Source organism: Sapajus apella, unplaced genomic scaffold, assembly GCF_009761245.1.
Source record: "Sapajus apella isolate SASKATOON/1434 unplaced genomic scaffold, GSC_monkey_1.0 scaffold36, whole genome shotgun sequence".
NCBI lineage: Eukaryota > Metazoa > Chordata > Mammalia > Primates > Cebidae > Sapajus > Sapajus apella.
Genome location: NW_022436976.1, coordinates 24,572,941 through 24,590,830, shown reverse-complemented (window position 1 = coordinate 24,590,830; position 17,890 = coordinate 24,572,941). Strand labels below are relative to the sequence as shown.

Here is a 17,890-nt window from a genome sequence, read left to right as displayed (position 1 = left end):
ACTGGTCATTAGAGAAATGCATATCAAAGACACATTGAGATACCATCTCACGCCAGTTAGAATGGCGATCATTAAAAAATCTGGACACAACAGATGCGGGAGAGATGTGGAGAAATAGGAACACTTTTACACTGTTGGTGGGAGTGTAAATTAGTCTAACCGTTGTGGAAGACAGTGTAGCAATTCCTCAAGGACCTAGAAATAGAAATTCCATTTGACCCAGCAATCCCGCTACTGGGTATATATCCAAAGGATTATAAATCATTCTGTTATAAAGACACATGCACAGGTATGTTCATTGCAGCACTGTTTACAATAGCATAGACCTGGAACCAACCCAAATGTCCATCAATGATAGACTGGACAGGGAAAATGTAGCATATATACACCATGGAATACTATGCAGCCATAAAAAACTATGAGTTCATGTCCTTTGTATGGACATGGATGAACCTGGAAACCATCATTCTCAGCAAACTGACACAAGAACAGAAAATCAAACACTGCATGTTCTCACTCATAGACAGGTGTTGAACAATGAGAACACATGGACACAGGGAGGGGAGCATCACACACTGGGGTCTGTGGGGGGGACTAGAGGAGGGACAGTGGGGGTAGGAAGGTTAGGGAGGGATAACATGGGGAGTAGTGCCAGATATGGGTGATGGGGGATCAAGGCAGCAAAACATATTGCCACGTATGTACCTATGCAACAATCCTGCATGATCTGCACATGTACCCCAGAACCTAAAGTGCAAGAAAAAAAAAATATATATATATATATATAAATTTTTAAAAAATAAAAAGATAGTTCTATCTCCATGAAGTCATGGACTAATCTTTGAGTTTTATCGTTACATTAATTCGGCAAAGGAGAGTACTAAGAAATATGTAGGGAATGCTGCCTGGGAGTGGGGATGCATGTACACGTTGGAATGTAAGTGGAAGGATGGAAACTGGTAATGGTGGTTTAGTCCAGGGAAGGGGACAAGGTTGTTGGCGGACAATTTTTTTGGTGCCTTATCTAGTGAGAAAGATATTACTAAGTTTTCAGTCCTCCTTTTATATTAAATATAATGATTCATTTATTCTTAAAAAGATCTGTCTAGTGATCTAATAATCTTGTCGATACTTCAGTGATGACAGTGATCCAAATCACATACTCACACATGGGGGAGTTCATGAAATCCTTGGCAATTTTTATACATCTGGCTTTTAGCTGTACTAACCTGAACTTTTGGAGTGATACCAAAAATGTATGATTTTTCTCGTAAAGAATAATGCTCTTTTCCTCCTCATGGAGAGCATGGGGTTCAGTGTAAGGTGAGCATTTTTATTCATAGTAGCTATTATTTGTTTGCAGGTTCTGCCTTACAAACCCATTAAATATAAATGTACATGTACTACCTAATACCGTAATTTGTTATAAATATATTTTTAGAGCATTCTAATTTTCGGTAGTCTAATATTTTAGTGTCTAAATTTTTTAAATGAAAAGAATTGTTTAAAATCAAGCATTTTGACAGGTATTTTCATAGGCATTACCTTAGTTGCATTTGTTATTATAAATCTACATAACTGGAATTGTTAGCCCCTTTTTAAGGAGATGAAACTGAGCAAAGGTTCAATTCCCAGTCTGTTGGGCTCCAAGCCAGGACTTTGAAGTCCAGCTACTCTGCCAGGACACGTATTATGTTTAGAGGTGTGATATCATACAGCTTTCCCTTGAAAATCCTGAAACACCCCATTAAAACTTTTTTACATTGCATCAAGAATAACACCACCCTGGGTACATTGAAATAGATGAAAAACACGGAAACCAAAGCAGGAAAAAGATTAAGAGATAGACATTGCAAAGAAGGAATAGCAAAAGGAAACAGAATATTGGATGATTCCATTCATTTGGGTCATCATAACCCAGTCAGCTCTTGTGTTTGCCTTAGTTTTTTATTTCAGATGACAGATGAGTTTAAATCTTTCTTTATCAAAATAATATATGTCATTTTAGGAAATTTGAAAAATATAGAAAAGCATAAAAAAGAAGATTATATTCTCCTATAATCAACTATTAACATTTTGGTCTTGTTTCCTCATCTTTGTGTGTGTGTGTGTGTGTGTGTGTGTGTGTGTGTGTGTGTGTGTACACATACATACACATATAAAATGATTGTGACCGTACTGAATATAATATTTAATATGCCATTAATTCAAATTTTATGCTTTTTCTTAAAAAAAATAAGAAGAAATGGAATTTTAAATAATTTTTTACCTATTTTCCTACTACAGAACATTAACTTTTCTTCTTCCAGCCTATGGAGTATGCTCCAGCATATCCTTAGACATATATTTTTGTCCCCAACTCTAATTTTTCTTCGGATAGAGTTCTAGAATTGGAATTGCTAATACAAACAGTATGAACGTTCCTTTTGATACACATTACAGAATTGCTTTCAGAAAGGTTGTGCCAATTTACACCTTTTCAAATTGCATGAGTCTGATCATAACGTTAACCCTTGAGAAGTTTGGACGTTATCTTTTTTAATTGTTGGAAGGCAGATATGTTGGGGACATAATGTCCCTTATCAGATATTGGAATCTAGGGATTGGGATTAAAATTGGAATTCTAGGGATTTCCCACCCTATTTGCAAAGCCTCTCCATAGGGATCACCCTTTGGACTGTTTCTGTGAAGAGAGTGATCTGTTGGACATCACAGAGGGGTAAAGCCTTAGTTAAAGGGCTGGGAGTAGCTGGGCGTGATGGACGCCTGTAATCCCATCACTTTGGGAGGTTGAGGCGGGCGGATCACCTAAGGTTGGGAGTTCGAGACCACCCTGACCAACATGGAGAAACCCCATCTTTAAAACCAAAAAAAAAGGGGGCTGGGAGTATTGCAATAAATAATGTCCATTATGCTGGACTCTCTATAGAGAAGTTCTGAGAGGTTAACTCACTTGCCAAGACCACATTTCTAATAAGAGATCTAATGAATTCAATCCAGGATTTGCTGATTTTAAAATTTATTTTCTATTGGCTATGTTGCACTGCCCCCAAAAGAAGTATTACTTGAGATTTTCAGGTTCCAATTGTGTTTTATTTAAGATTAAAAATTACTGGCAGTTATTTAAAAATCATCCATAATTTGGCTGGGTGCAATGGCACACACCTGTAATCCCAGCACACTGGGAGGCTGAGGCAGGAAGATCACTTGAGCCCAGGAGTTAAAGACCAACCTGGGCAACATAATGATATGGTGTCTCTAAAAAAATAAAATTAGCCAGGCATGGTGGCACACACCTGTGGTCCCAGCTACTCCGGAGGCTGAGGCAGGAGGATCACTTGAGCCCAGGAGGTCAAGGCTGCAGTGAGCTGTGTTAAAGCCACTGGACTCTAGCCTGGGCAACAGAGCAAGACACATCTCAGAAAAGAAAAAAAATCATCCATAATCCCAGCCTTCAAAGATAATCACTCTCATATTTTCCAGTCATTTTCTGTGCATATTTTAATCGTAATGGATCATGATATATGTGTGTATTATACAGTTTTTAAAATGATTCTTATTTCATCTTATAAACACATTACAGTGGCATTAACTATTATTTTAAAATATTATTAATGGCTGCAAATATTCCAATGTATGGATGAAGCATTAACTTGTAAGTTGGTTCCAATTTGTTGCTCTTATAAGTAATGATGTAATGAACATCCTGTAGCATAACCCTTTATCTATATTATTAGTATTTGTGAAGGATAAATTCCCAAAGTAGATTTCCAGAGTTGCACTGCCTTTTGAGAGTCTGCAGAAGCCTTTCAAGAGGGAGCAATCCAATATATCGATCTATGTTTCTATTTTTAGCAAACCCCAGCTGAATCCAGGGTTTATTCCCTGTGGCTATTTAATATAACTTTCACCTGTTCCTACCTATATATATGGTTGCTTCTCATCAATAAATATTTTCTATCAATTGAGCAACACACAGCATACACATAAAAATAAATGACAGTCATAGAATTTGAATTAGCTGGCAGAATAAATTTAAGATGAACTAAAACAAAGTTGTACTGTTGGCCTTTAAAAACTATTATGAGAAAGAATGTTACAGGCAGTTCAGACAGACAGACTGCTGGCCAGGTGCAGTGGCTCACACCTGTAACCCCAGCAGTTTGGGAGGCCATCACAGGAAGATTGCTTGAAACCAGGTTCCCAAACCAGCCTGAGCAACATAGCAAGACCCCTACCTCTACAAAAAATAAAAGTAAAAAAATTGGCTGGGCATGGTGGCATGTGCCTGTAGTCCTAACTACTGGGAAAGCTGAGGTGAGAAGATCACTTGAGCCCCCAGGAGTTTGAGGCTGCAGTGAGCTGTGATTATACCACTGCACTCCATTCCAGCCTGGGTGACAAAAGAAGACCCTGTCTCTTAAAAACAAATAAACAAAAAAAAGGCCAGGCACAGTGGCTCATGCCTGTAATCCCAGCACTTTGGGAGGCCGAGGCAGATGGATCACCAGGTCAAGAAATCAAGCCATCCTCCTGGCCAACATGGTGAAACCTTGTCTCTACTAAAAATATAAAAAGAAAAAAAATTGGCTGGGCATGGTGGCACGCGCCTGTAGTCCCAGCTACTCAGGAGGCTGAGGCAGGAGAGTCACTTGAAAATGGGAGGCAGAGGTTGCAGTGAGTCAAGATCACACCACTGCATTCCAGCCTGGTGACAGAGCAAGACTCTGTCTTAAGAAAAAAAAAAAAAAAAAAAGATTGGCTACAGGAAACACTCATTGCACTCATTGTAAAGTGCCTTCTTCTTACACAGATTTTGATAATACAAGATCAAAGCGTCTTCATTTGAAGGGTTACTCTGGTCTCCTCTCTGTGTGCACATTAGAACATGAATTGTCTTACCTCCCTTTCTATACATTTTACCCCAAATTCTGATATAACTTGACCTCCTACTGCCCTTAGGATTCTTAATACAAATAGAAATGCCAAAAGAGCAAAACCATCTGGCCAGACCAATTCTTTCCATGAATTTTGTAAATTCTTGACACCTTAGATATGCCGTACAAATAGTTATCATACATGTTATGCAATGCTAGTATATTAAAGTCAGAACTCATTAGCTTTTCAGGAAGGAAGCTTGTGGGTATGTTGTTGTGTGGTAATTTACTAGCGATAAGGAGGCTTTAATTCTGGGCCCTGAGGGTTGTGAGTTTTTGTTGTTGCCGTTGGTAACTTGTTTGGAAAGACGAAAGATTCGCAGAAATAATAGGATGAGGGAACTGTACAGATGTGATCAAAATAATAGAAAGTCAGCATAGTCCTCTAGATGCTAAACATCTGGATAAAAACAACAACATCCATTCCATCACGCAGGGATTTCTAAATCTTTGAATATTAGGTCATGTGTAAGTAAAGTCTGTAGGTTTTTAAAAGGCTCTTTCTCTAGCTATATAATGATATTAATAATACTAACCCAGGCCCAGTAAACTTGTCGATGCTGATTGATTTCTTTGAAGGAGAAACACTCCAATATTTTCCAGCATTTCTTTTGTGACCTTGTAAGAAGCAGTGCTGTTCAAATTTTTAAATGAGTTTAATTGTAATGGTTTCATTTCGAAATTAGCCAATCTATTTTCTAACAGTTTCTGCATTTTTTTTTTTTTAGAAATGAAAGTTTTCTCACAGGGCCTTTTTTTTTTTCCGAATAGTATGACAGTGCAGTTAAAAGATTGGGGAAATTATTTCAGTGAGGTATTTAGTCATCTCCCTGTTTCAGCTTGCAACTGAATGTTTCTTAGGCACGCTTCCTTTACTGCCAGGAGTCACTGACAAACATTTAATACAATTGCAATTTGAATCCCCATGGTTCTGTTTACGTCTATGTTCCTGAACTTGTTTCGATTACTTTTGTCTAATAACTAGCACATTCTAAGCAGGTAGTCGAATCATACAGTAAGTCTATTTTGAATGAAATTGAATTTTTGACTACCTTTAGAGGAAGGCTCCCACACATGAATATGTCTGAGTTTCTGAAAACGAGGGAACCCATGAAATGTGCATCTTGATATTTGAGATAAGAAGGGAAAGGTTTAGAATGGAAGAATGTCTAGTTGGCTTAACGGTGTTTAGAATTGAAATTTGGTGTCTGTCTATTTTGTAAATTATTTCCTCCTCTTAAAATAAATTCAACAGGCTTCTTCCCCATCATTTTCAAACCTTCAGGTCTCTGGTCCTTAAAATGTTACCTTCCCTTGCTGTATGGCAAAATGTAATTTGCAAGTTCCCCGTTTCCTCCTTTCCCTCAGCAATTGCTGGCTCCCTTCCCTGCCTCGCTTCCTCCAAATGTGCTGTGCCCTTGGTGGCCTCAGTCCCCTGGAATCTGCCAACCAACACATTTTTCACAGCCCATCCCAGAAGCCCTCTCTGCCTCCCCTGTAAACCTTGTCCTGTTCCTCTTGCCAGTGTCCCTTGTCTTTCCTTTACACCCTGCCGAGTTTTCTTTATATTAATTACTTTTAGGTACTCGTGTTTCCATTTTCTGTACTTATCTCTCCCCATTAGGATATTAGGACATGTTGGGGATAGCAGTGTGTCTTACTAGCCTTTGCAGCCTCAATAGTGCTCAGTACAGAGCCTGGCACGTAGCTGGGGTTGAAATAAATATCTCTTGGTGAGAGAGGGAAAAAATGAATATATTAAAATGTCTCTATGATGCTCTGCAGAAGCTAGACTTAGTGGATGGAGTTTAAGGGAATGAAAAGGGGTGAATGTTTGCTACTTCTGTGTATTTGGAATCTTTGATTAAACAGAAGACGAATTTCTCTTCAAACTTCATGTTGGTTTGTAGGCCAGGCTGCCAAGGTTTAGGGTACCTCATCCCTTCCTGCATCTGGAAGTAAACTCAGAAGCTCAGAGCTCATCAGTCTCCTACTGTATCTTTTCTGCCAAGATGCCTCACATTTCCTCCTAGCTGGGGCCAGAGGAGCTGGCTGTCACTCAAGTAGGTCAGCCCCAGGTGAAACTGGCCTCTCAGCCTCCTTCTGGGCACCCTGTGGGAATATAGAGGGGTGTTCGTTCAAAGAGCAGCTCTTCTTTCAGGTTTACCCTTTGCACAGAAGAAATCTGGCTAAATTTTCTCCCTTTCCTGCCTTTCTGTGATTATATGTATTTTAGTGATTGCTAAATTTGAACTAAACCTCGAAACTAACTGCGGGCTTTCAAAGCCAACCAATCTGAACTCACATTTTCTAGTTAGTCAGATTTGGGGGTTTTATTAATATTTTCATCTTAAAGAAATATTAACTGACTGAGAGTAGTGGCTCACATCTATAATCCCAGCCCTTTGGGAGGCCAAGGTGGGAGGATCACTTAAGCCCAGGAGTTTGAGACCAGTCTGGCCAACATAGGGAGACCTCGTCTCTATGAATAATTTTAAAAATTAGAAGGGCATGATGGCACATCATGCCTGTAGTCCCCGCTACTCAGGAAGTTGAGGTATGAGAATCATCTCAGTTCAAGAGGTCAGGGCTTCAGTAAGCTGTGTTCATGCCACTGCACTTCAGCCTGGGTGACAGAGCCAGACTCCATCTCAAAAAAATAAACATCAGTTGACATTGGCATAAATATTTTAATTCTTAATATCTTCTTCTTCAGTCATATTTTTTCCAAAGACAAGACAAAAGCCTCTCCATTCAAACCAGTTTGACCATGTTCTCAACACCATGTTCAGGTATAATTGTTGAGTGAAGGCTGTTTCTGACTCACAATGAATTCATCTACAAATGCCATGGTTCCTTTTTGCAGCTATATCTCTTACACCTCCCCATGTGGAAAAAGAAAAAAGGAAACCTATCACAGGAACAGCCAAAACTGGAATTTGTTTGGCTAGCAGGCAGTAAGCCACATTCATTTCTGAGGACATAGAGGCAGTTCAGTCCTCTCAAGGACATCTGCAGTGATAAAGAGCAGTACTTGGTCCCAGCATCTTGGGAGGCCAAGGCAGGAGGATTGCCTGAGCCCAGAAGTTTGAGACCAGGCTGAGCAACATGGTGGGACTGCTCCCCAACAACTCTGTTAAAAAAAAAAAAAGCAGTGCTGGTGGGTGATCTCCCCTACTGTCCCCCTCTCCACCCAACTCCCTCATGTCCATGTACCCCACAGTGCCCCTAGAGGTAATTCCTAGCATCCTGAGAGCCCCTGTCGAACTGTTGTTCATAAAGAGAGAACTGTTGAGTCATTTCCCAGCTGATCTTAGAGACGTGGGACAGATACTGTCTAAGTGAAGGATTATAGAATTAACAATATCTATGATAAGGGGGTAACGCAGAAAAAATGTAATTTTCTGGATACGGGATCAAATTCTGGTTTGGGATTTTGAAACTTAATGTGGTTCAGGCCAAACTGTGGCTCTTGGAAAATGCGAAGAAATACATTAGAGAGAGAGAAAATATAGTCAGATTAGTGCATGTGAGAAGCTTCTTATAGGAGCATTCTTCAGTAATGTTAAGAAAATGGTTCATAGCACTATTGCTAATATAGGTAAAATGGCTGCTTAAAAAAAAAAAGCAGTTTCCATTTCAGAGGCAGCCATATAATCAATGATTTGATTTCTAATAGTCATGTTTGTCATGAAGATTCTTATAATGAGATTATATAGCCAAATTGATTTCCCTGTTGACTTTATCAATACATCATCAAGTACATCTGAACCTCCCCTCCAGAATTCTCAAAAATGTCCTACGATAATCTCCCCAGAAAGCTGTATTCTGATTTTATGATTTTTCATAGGTCTGCCTATAGCTTTGATTATTGCTGTTGTAAATAAGGCAAGAATTGTAATTAAGAAAGATATGAATATGATACAATATCATAGTATACACAGCTGTATGTAATTAATTACCCTGTTGCCCCTTTACTTGATTTTATATTCATGTTGAAAGCTCTTAATGGTGTGTGTGTAATTGATTCACTATGGTAAATGCGGTTGTTTTAACAAAAAGTTTCAGTTAAGGTTTTGTTCAACAGCGTAATTTCCTTACTCAATTGTGTCTTTAGGAAAATCAAATTCAACTTATGTCATATCATTTTTGGGACTACATCCTGTTGTAAGTGACCACCCTGCTAGCTAGAATAATGGAAGATGAGTCAGAATTTCTTTCTTCCTTCCCTTGTTTTCCCTGTGTCCTTTTCCCAGAAGATAGCTTTCTATGGAATAAATTTCCCTGGGCACCATTTGTCCCATTCTTTGACTTGGGTACTCAAAGACTACTAGACTTTTGTAGTTGTTATACACGTGCACACACACACATACACACACACACACACACACACACATTTTAATGCAAATACACTCGTACCTCTCTCACCATTGTTCTCTTTTTAAAAAACTAGAATAAAATTTGGAGAAGTTTTGGTAGGCCTTGAGAGCATGAAAGGCCTTCTGGGATGTTCTGAAACTAAGACTGAAATTTTGTCCCATGATGGAAGAAGGGAAAATATCTGATTGTTGGCCTCATAGAAATTTTGGGTAACTAAAGTATTTGTATGCTGAAGCTTCTTTCAAATGGAGAAATTGAGGTTAAGCAAAAATAGATGATGGGATATAATATAAATACCTTGCCAGATTTAGTAAGCTTGCTATGGTCAAGCTATCTTCACAATCAAATTTCTCCCCCCGCAACCCCCAGAACAGTTTCTGTGTTGGGATCTGTTAGCATGCTTGTTTTGGATGTCCCCAGTGTGGTAAGAATGTCGTAGGAAGTCCTGCTACGTGTCTATGATGAGCAGCAGGTGGGTGCACACTGTTCTGTTAGGGCCATGAAACACAGACTTGTGTTTCAGCGTCTGTCATCAATCACTCGGCCTTCATACCTTCATATACCTTTATTCCTTTTTGTTCCTTCTCAGCCTACCCACCTATTCATGTGTGAAAGAAGACTTTTCTTCCTAACCACTAACAGGTTCAACAGGTTGTTTTACCTCCTAGCTTCCTCCTCGTCCCTCCCACATCCTCTTTGTGCTCTAAGAGCAGGGGAGCACACTCAGATGATTATAGTCTGTCATTTTCAGTATATAACTTTATGTTGCTGTTTCTCAAAGCATATCAAAGTAAAGCCATGGAGCAAATGGAACACATAATATAAATTATTTTACCGAGCTTTTAAAAAAATTGAATTACCCCCATACCAGTAAGTGAGAGGTACATGCAGAATGGCTAAATACAGTGGTATTTCTCAAATCTGTTCAAATTAGACTGGCATAGCATGGGCTAGAGACAAAATCAGTAGATTCACTTTGCTAGACAGTACAACACATCAGACATTTAGAGATCATTTTATATAAAGTCATTACTGAGGAGATTCTCCTAAAACAAATACTATGACCACAAAAAGTTTCTTATTTAAGAGACATCAGGGACCCTCACCCTCAGCCTCTGCTCAGTGCCATTTTAACACAGCCGTGTCCACATCCACGTAACCATTGCAGATCTGTTTGGGTGGCTTAGCTCTTATCAAAAACAACCAACAGGACCTGGGCCAGATGGTGGAAATTTTATCCCTAGATTTGTTTAACGAGAGAAACAAGAAGTATGAGCAATTTTCTGTAAAGCAGAAAGTCAAAGGAGCAGATGATGTCAATAAGGAAAAAAAAAATCTGGCAGGAATTTGATATCATGCCTTCAGTTATCTCTGTTTTCCTAAGTTGCATATCCAGATTGCTTCTTAGATGGTGTGTGTCTACAGTTAGTTTAAAAACCTTAGGCCTTTTACAATTATTGTTAAGAAATTTGAAATTATTTTAAGTAATAGTCTAAAGATTCTAGCACAAAGGAAGAATGTGAACAAATCCTTGGAGTTTGTTATAAAGAAGTGAATTGCAGGACACCAAAAAACAAAATGTATCTTTGAATTTATGAGCCAATGAAACACCAAAGCCACTGAATTTTTTTTTCCACTACAGTAGAAAGAAGCTCTTAAGTACAAACGTGAAAACCAACAACCAAATTTCCATGTACCGAGAAAGGATAGTGAACTGAAATGTGGTACCTGAGGTTCCAGGGTGATACCTTAGTTGACAAAGGGTCTTGATTGTTTATGCCCGAACAGAAAGGTTCTAGGATGGGAAGACTACAAAAGTTAATATTAAAAGCATATATTGTGCATCATAAAGAATCTAGACACTGCTGGGCCTGTCTACGTCCTTCCTGGAGAACCCATTAGTTCCTTCTATAAAGATTCCTCTTCCATCTCTAGATGTAGAGGCACAGGACCATTTCATGATTTTTTAGGAGTGTAACGGTGTGAAAAGCAAGCTTGTAAAATGAACTGCTTTCCTCCTCTTCCTACCTGATTTCTTTTTCCCTCTGCTCTAAAGACTAGGATATCTCTTTCTGACCCCAGAGCTCATGTTTAACTCAGAAAGTATACTTTGCAAATGCCCTGCATGTTCTAATTTGTATGGTAGAAGGAGAAAATAGCTCGTCTGAGAATCAGTTCGACATCATTTTATCCCAACGGTCTTTGGAAGCCAAATCCCCCTTCCCCCTTTTTTGACTGTCTAAAACGCCCTTGCTAGCCAGACCCCTTTGCTAGCTACAGTGTTTGCACATTTCCTTGTTAATCAGCTGCGTCGGCTCAGAGACTGTGTGTTTTGGTGTTGTTTGTGTGTGCAATCTCGTGCCGCTTCCTGAACGCATGTGTCCCTTCCCTTCACAGCCTACTCGACACCCAGCACCTCCCCCGCAAACCGATTCGTCAGTGTTGGACCACGGGATCCAAGCTTTGTAAATATCCCTCAACAGACACAGGTGGGCCGCTCTCATCTTTTCTGTATGTGGTGCAGCTTGTATTATTCATCAGGTGCATTTTAACTTGTCTTTTGGCACAAAAGGCCGCATTTCCCAGACCCTGTCCAGTCCTCCCTCCCCTCCTGATCCCACCAGCCACATTTCCATGTGTTCTCAGAAATCACAGAAAACTTTGCCTGCAATTTTTCCTTCTTGTATTGAGTGGGTAGAAGAAGAGGACTTCCAGGTCAGAACTGTTTTAGCTATAGCAGAAAAGGTTTCCCTGTGTTAGCCAGCGTGTGTTCCCTCTTTTAGGAATTCATGGCCCTCTAAATGCAAGCAGACTGAAGCAGGCCCCTACAGAACTTGAAAGTAATGTCTGGTTGCCAGTGACATCAGAGTGCATGCTGGGTGTGAAGGGACCAGCCACTCCTCTTTATTCATTAGAGGGTCCCCAGGAACCTGGCAAGCTTTCTAAATGAAAGAAGGGGGAAAGGGTGTATGAGCCCTATTAAGTTACTGGTGTTGGTCCAGAAATAAGACATGTTTGTTAGTGATTACTGCTGGCCACTGGGAAGCAAAGTATGGTGGGTGGCAAGGGGTGTGTGTGAGTCATATCTGAAGCAGGTGATGAGAGAAGAAGAATAGCTGGACATCTAGAGCTTGTCTGCCCATAGACAGTTGTGTTTTGTGCTAGCCTAGGTCAAGGAGAAGAAATCTTTTGGAAAAGTTTTGGAATGGCTGCTGTACATTGAGCAACATTGAAAGAGTTTTTAAGTTTGAAGTTAGTATAGGTAGATGTATTTAGAGGTTTGTGAAATAGAATTAGAGTCACATTTTGAAATCACCTGCTCTCTGATTTCCTAATTAGAACATGACCATATTTTATCGCAATTAACATAAGGAAAGTATTTTCTCTGTAAGGTTCTTAGCATGGTGTTTGAAAACATTCTTGGAGCAATTTTGTGCACATGCCTGGGTGTGGAATCTCCACATGCCTAATTTATAACTATCCGTGTCTGTTTGTAATATGGCCAGGTGCTTATGAATGGGATAGATTTGCCTTCCTGGGTCCATTTGCTCCCTCTATAAAGGGCTTTGGTTTATTGCTATGTCGACAGCACAGGTTAAACTGCATTGTATCTGAAGCCTTACTCACACTGAAGCAGGGTCACAGAAAGTACAGCATCAGCAGAGAAGGCAGCTGGGAGGAGAGGGGGAGCCAAAAGGGGAGGGGGAAGGTTGGTTAACTCTTGAGTTTCCCACCTCTGCAGTTTCTTCTTAAACTGACCTGCACATGGCACCTGGGATTAAAGTGTGCTATTCAGTACCTCCTATAAAATTCTTTCAGTTATTTGCTTATTTTCCCATACCTTCAAATGTTCAAGTGAATCTGAAGTTGCATAGTTACCTATAAAGCATTAAAACATAAAAACATAATTTAATTTTCTACATTTGGCGTTTAGTGTCCAAGTTCAATGAGAGGGGGAGAACTGGAGATGGTGGCTCTGTATTGGATAATTGCTTTTCCAAAAGCACAAATGTCCTCAAGTTGGTTCATTAAGAGCTTTAAAAAGGCAGCTTTGAAATGTCCTGTTTGTATTTTACATAGTATTTTTTATGTAAGCTGTGATTCGCGGCCCTGAAATTGTATGCTGTGTTCCGTTCAATTTATTTCTCTATAATCAAAATGTATCCTCGTCGACTGTGGCTTTGCTTCACAAATGCCTTACTTAACCCGGAACCTGAGTCTTCATAATGCTGACCACAAAAATTCAATTCTTAAAAATCCAGATTTTCCACGCATCTGGATGAATGATGTCATGTAGGCCCAATATTGGCATCTGGAACTGAATTTGGTTGTTTTTTTTGTTTTTTTTTTGGGGGGGGGGGTTTCTGCTAAATATTTGGCATCAACAGATTAAATGTTTCTTACCATAGTGACACCTGCCACATTTGGCTTGAAGAAAGCCATTCCCAGTTGTCTAATGAGAAACTATGCTAATGGAGTTGTCATTTCCACCCTCCCCCTCAAAAAAAGATATTTTGTGGTAAAAATTATGTGCTCTAAATATTTTAATTTTAAGGTATATATATTAACTCTTTCTTAAATGGGGAACTATTTTCTGGAATCATTTAACGTGTTAGATGTATATAGATACAGATAATAAAAATAATAATATGCCTTAAAAAATAAGTTCCCTTTCAAGAGGACATTAGTTCAAAGGGGGATTTTTGAGAAGAATTTTTCAAAACATAATTAGAACATGGTGTACAGACTTCCTAGGCAAACTTGTGTTTTTCTATATTGATATCCTTGTTATAAGACATGACATTTATATTAATTACATTACAGGAAAAGTTATCTGGGAAAACAAAATTTAGCTTTCTACCTCTGGAGAAATAAGAATTGAAGAGTCACCCAATCAGATACTTCAGGTCTCTAAATGTAGAATCAGTATCTTGTACATAAATCTATAAACAAAGGCAAAATAAAATGGCCTTTCTGCTCCCAAAGACCAGTTTCCAGTGGAAATTTCTTAAAACGCCTGAAGCATCATCCTGTAGAAGATGGAATTGATGGGGTCTCTGTTTTTCTAAGTGGGTGGAAATTGAACCAATGCAGACATTGTAACTAGGCAGCTTTCAGACTATCATAAGACCTTTTTTAAGAAAAGGAGTTATTTGATTGTATATTGTCTCTACTGGGCATTTTCTTTGTATTAAGTCCATCAAGTATGTGATGCCGCTTATCTTTATAGTCATCCAGTAGGATAGATCTCTACTTTATAGAAGAAGCTGAGACTAAGGAGATTGTTGATTTTCCCAAGGCTATGCCATAGTCAGGAGTGGAACAAGAATTTGCACCCAGCTCTGTCTGACTCCAAGGCCTGTGGTCTCTAACCACTGTATTATGTTACTGCTCATGAGCTGGTGAGCTCTTTTCCTGGGAGATATTCCAACAGAGACTCATGCTCACTTCTCAGGAATACTACTGGCAGATTCCCTGCTTTTATTCCTGAGACTGCATTAAAATCTAATCATTAGTGTATACCCCCAAAAATGGAAAGCAAAGTTTCAGAGAGACATCTGTACACTCATAGTTGTAGCAGCATTCTCCACAATAGCCAAAAGCTGGAAGCAACCCAAGTTTCCATTGACAGATGAATGAATAAACGAAATGTGTTCTATATGTAGAATGGAATACTACTCATCCTTTAAAAGGAAGGAAATGTTGACATATGCCACAACATGAATGAATCTTGAAAACATGCTAAGTGAAATAAGCCAGTCACAACAAAATAAATACTGTATGATTCTACGGATGTGAGGTACCTAGAGTTGTCAAATTCATAGACATGGAAAGTAGAGTAGTGGCTGCCAGGGGCTAGGGGGAGGGCAGATGGGGAGTTAGTGTTAAAGGGGTGCAGAGTTTCAGCTTTAAAAGATGAAAAGAGTTCTGGAGATGGATGTTGGTGATGATTGCACAACAGTGTGAACGTACTGAATCCCACTCAACTGGACACTCAAAAATGGTTAAGATGGTAAATGTTATTCGTGTGTATTTCAACACAATTTTTAAAGCGTGATCATTAAATAAGCTCTAAAGTCCTCTTCACCTCTTAGGAGTCAAAAGTTCTGTAAAACAGCACAGGACAAGTGGACTGTTTATCAGCATAATCATGTGCTGACTGCTCAGAAAAGCACTAATTATTGTGCCCAGCTCATAGTGGATACTCTGCATACATTGGTTGTGTCTAAATGATTCAGAAGGAACTTTACAAAATAATGACTTTTTCTTATTACATTCATAATACATGTTAATTGTGGAAAATACAGATGAGAAAAATAATAAAAATCACTTGTAGCCCTACTGTTAACATTTCTGTATAAATCCATTCAGAATGTTTCTATGCATACAAATATATTGCAAAAAGTGAGATCATATTATATACACTGTTTGGTAGCCTGCTGTTTCTTCCCCTTAACAATATATTATGGCCCTCTTTCCATGTAAATTGGAAAAATTGAATATTGGCTTTTATTGCACCTATTCATCATCTGTAATGATTGGTAGAGAAAGATAACATGGATAATTGAAAGCATTTTTCCTCCTCTTTCCCTTCTAGTCTATTTTGTTTCTCCAGAGAATTCCTCCCTTGACTGAAACAGAATTGCCTTCTCTTTAGCCTTGCCTTGAGCTAGTTTTCTTTCAAACTGCCATCCAATTGCATTATATATCTCGTCCTGGCTTTCGGCTTTGTTGGAACATTCCTGTCGAGTTATCTGTCCCATTCTTCCACCTCACTTGTCCGCTACCTCTGCTACCATCATTTGCCTCTCATTTTTTTTTCTCCTTCTCCATGTTGTCACTGATCATTGAGATGAGAGGTGGCCACTTCCCTATAGCCTTTAGAACACCCATTGATTCCGAGAAACTGTGGCCACTTGTCCCACCTTGAATCTCTTATTTTTCAACATTGTCCCACGACAGCTGATATTAACATACAGAAAGGTCTCTGGGGTATACAGTATTTACTTCACTTTAGACACCGTTCACATGCCCTGCACGCCCACTGAATGATAGAATGTAATAATAGAGAACATACCATTGTTTCAAATAGCAGAAAGCCAACGGCCATTTCAATTGCATCCCATAACTTAATCTGATCCCTGAAAATGAGAACCATTAAGAGGAGGCATTTATTTAAAGAAAAAAAGTTAATATTTCATCATCAAGTAATAAATAGAAATACCAATTTCCACACAGGAGGATTGAGCAAAGAACTCATTTTGATTCAGGTTCTAGTTTAATCAAAAGGTTTAAATAAAATGCTTAACCTGCAGAACTCCAATGAGGACTAATTCTTTAAAATGAAAAATGAGTGCAAACAATATTAAAAACAGGCATTTCCTCCTTACCACCCAAATCTATCACTGTTCTGCATCAACAGAATTGTGGTATCTGAAATGCTATTTAAAACCGAATTACCATTTGGACTATTAGAAGAATCGCTTGGCATGGCATGGGCCTGATTTGTTGACAAAAAGGCACAGGTGCTATAACCTTTGCTTAATAAATCATTTAGCTGCCTGACTTGCAAGCAGTGTGATTGCCTTTGCCTCATGAAATTTACAAATGTATGCACCAGCCACACACTTCACTGTGCTGGAAGCCGGCTGATCTGGAGAGGTCCCTGCGTAGCCAGATTATGGGCATGACACCCCTTGTCTGCCTCTGGTGGGGGTGCACGTGGAATGGGGAAGGTAGAGATCATGGAGAGCATTTTGAGCTGTTTCCATTCTATGTGTCATATTCCTGAAGCTCCACCTGGGAAACCAAGCTTGGGCCATCTGCAGAACTCTTCGTAAGTTCCTTTCTTCAATCATTTAATGTTTACTCCATTGCTTGATATAGCCTCAACGCCTACGAAGTACAGGGAATAAAAACTCCTCAAGTTGTTTAAAGTCTAGCAGAGGAAACAAACGTGAAGAAATAATAGTAATGACACATCAACATCAAAAACGAGGTGTGATACCAGTCCTGTAAGGATTTGTCTAAGCGGCTTTAGGACCACAGAGTTGGGTTTAAGAACTTTCCAAAGAGTGGAAGTGGCAGAAGAGGCTGGATAGTTTTTCCTTCCTTGTCCTTATCTAGCTTGGGCCTGATGATGTGGTTCTTGTACACTATACTTGTTTTTTCTCTACTTTAAATTTTTGCCAATCAGGTGGTAGGTTGTGTTTTAGCCCATCCCAATAAGGGAGACATACTCAGTTCTGTCTTCTCTGGAACAGATAAAATTAGAATCCTTTACTGCTGCACGAGGCTCAGCCAATAACGCCTTCACCCCTCATTTCCAAGAAACAGGCCCTCCTGATGTTATATCCTCACCTGCCCACGGAAGCACATTTGAGATTGCATTTCAGTTAGCTGAAGCCATTTCCTGCTTCCTGCCCACCCTAAGGAGCTGCCTGGGTGTAGAAGGTTAGGTACCACAAAGAAGTTCAAGGAGCAGCTGAAGAGTTACAAAGGCAAGAAACTCAGATTTCCTTAGAGAAAACTCTTCTGAAACTTCAGTTTCCTCATCTGCAAAATAAGGATGT

General features: G+C 39.3%; 1 protein-coding gene across 4 annotated transcripts in view; it reads left to right on the top strand.

The window, feature by feature from the left end:
• The window catches only part of NFIA (nuclear factor I A), a 387,512-nt gene that overhangs the window by 342,725 nt on the left and 26,897 nt on the right, over window positions 1-17,890 (top strand). For 3 of the 4 annotated variants that reach the window (XM_032296832.1, XM_032296834.1, XM_032296831.1), the window contains exon 10: window positions 11,715-11,806. The exons of the other annotated variant lie outside the window; for it this stretch is intronic. In XM_032296832.1, coding sequence (XP_032152723.1) covers window positions 11,715-11,806 — 92 coding nt within the window. The remainder of the gene's footprint in view (window positions 1-11,714; window positions 11,807-17,890) is intronic. 4 annotated transcript variants of the gene reach the window in all.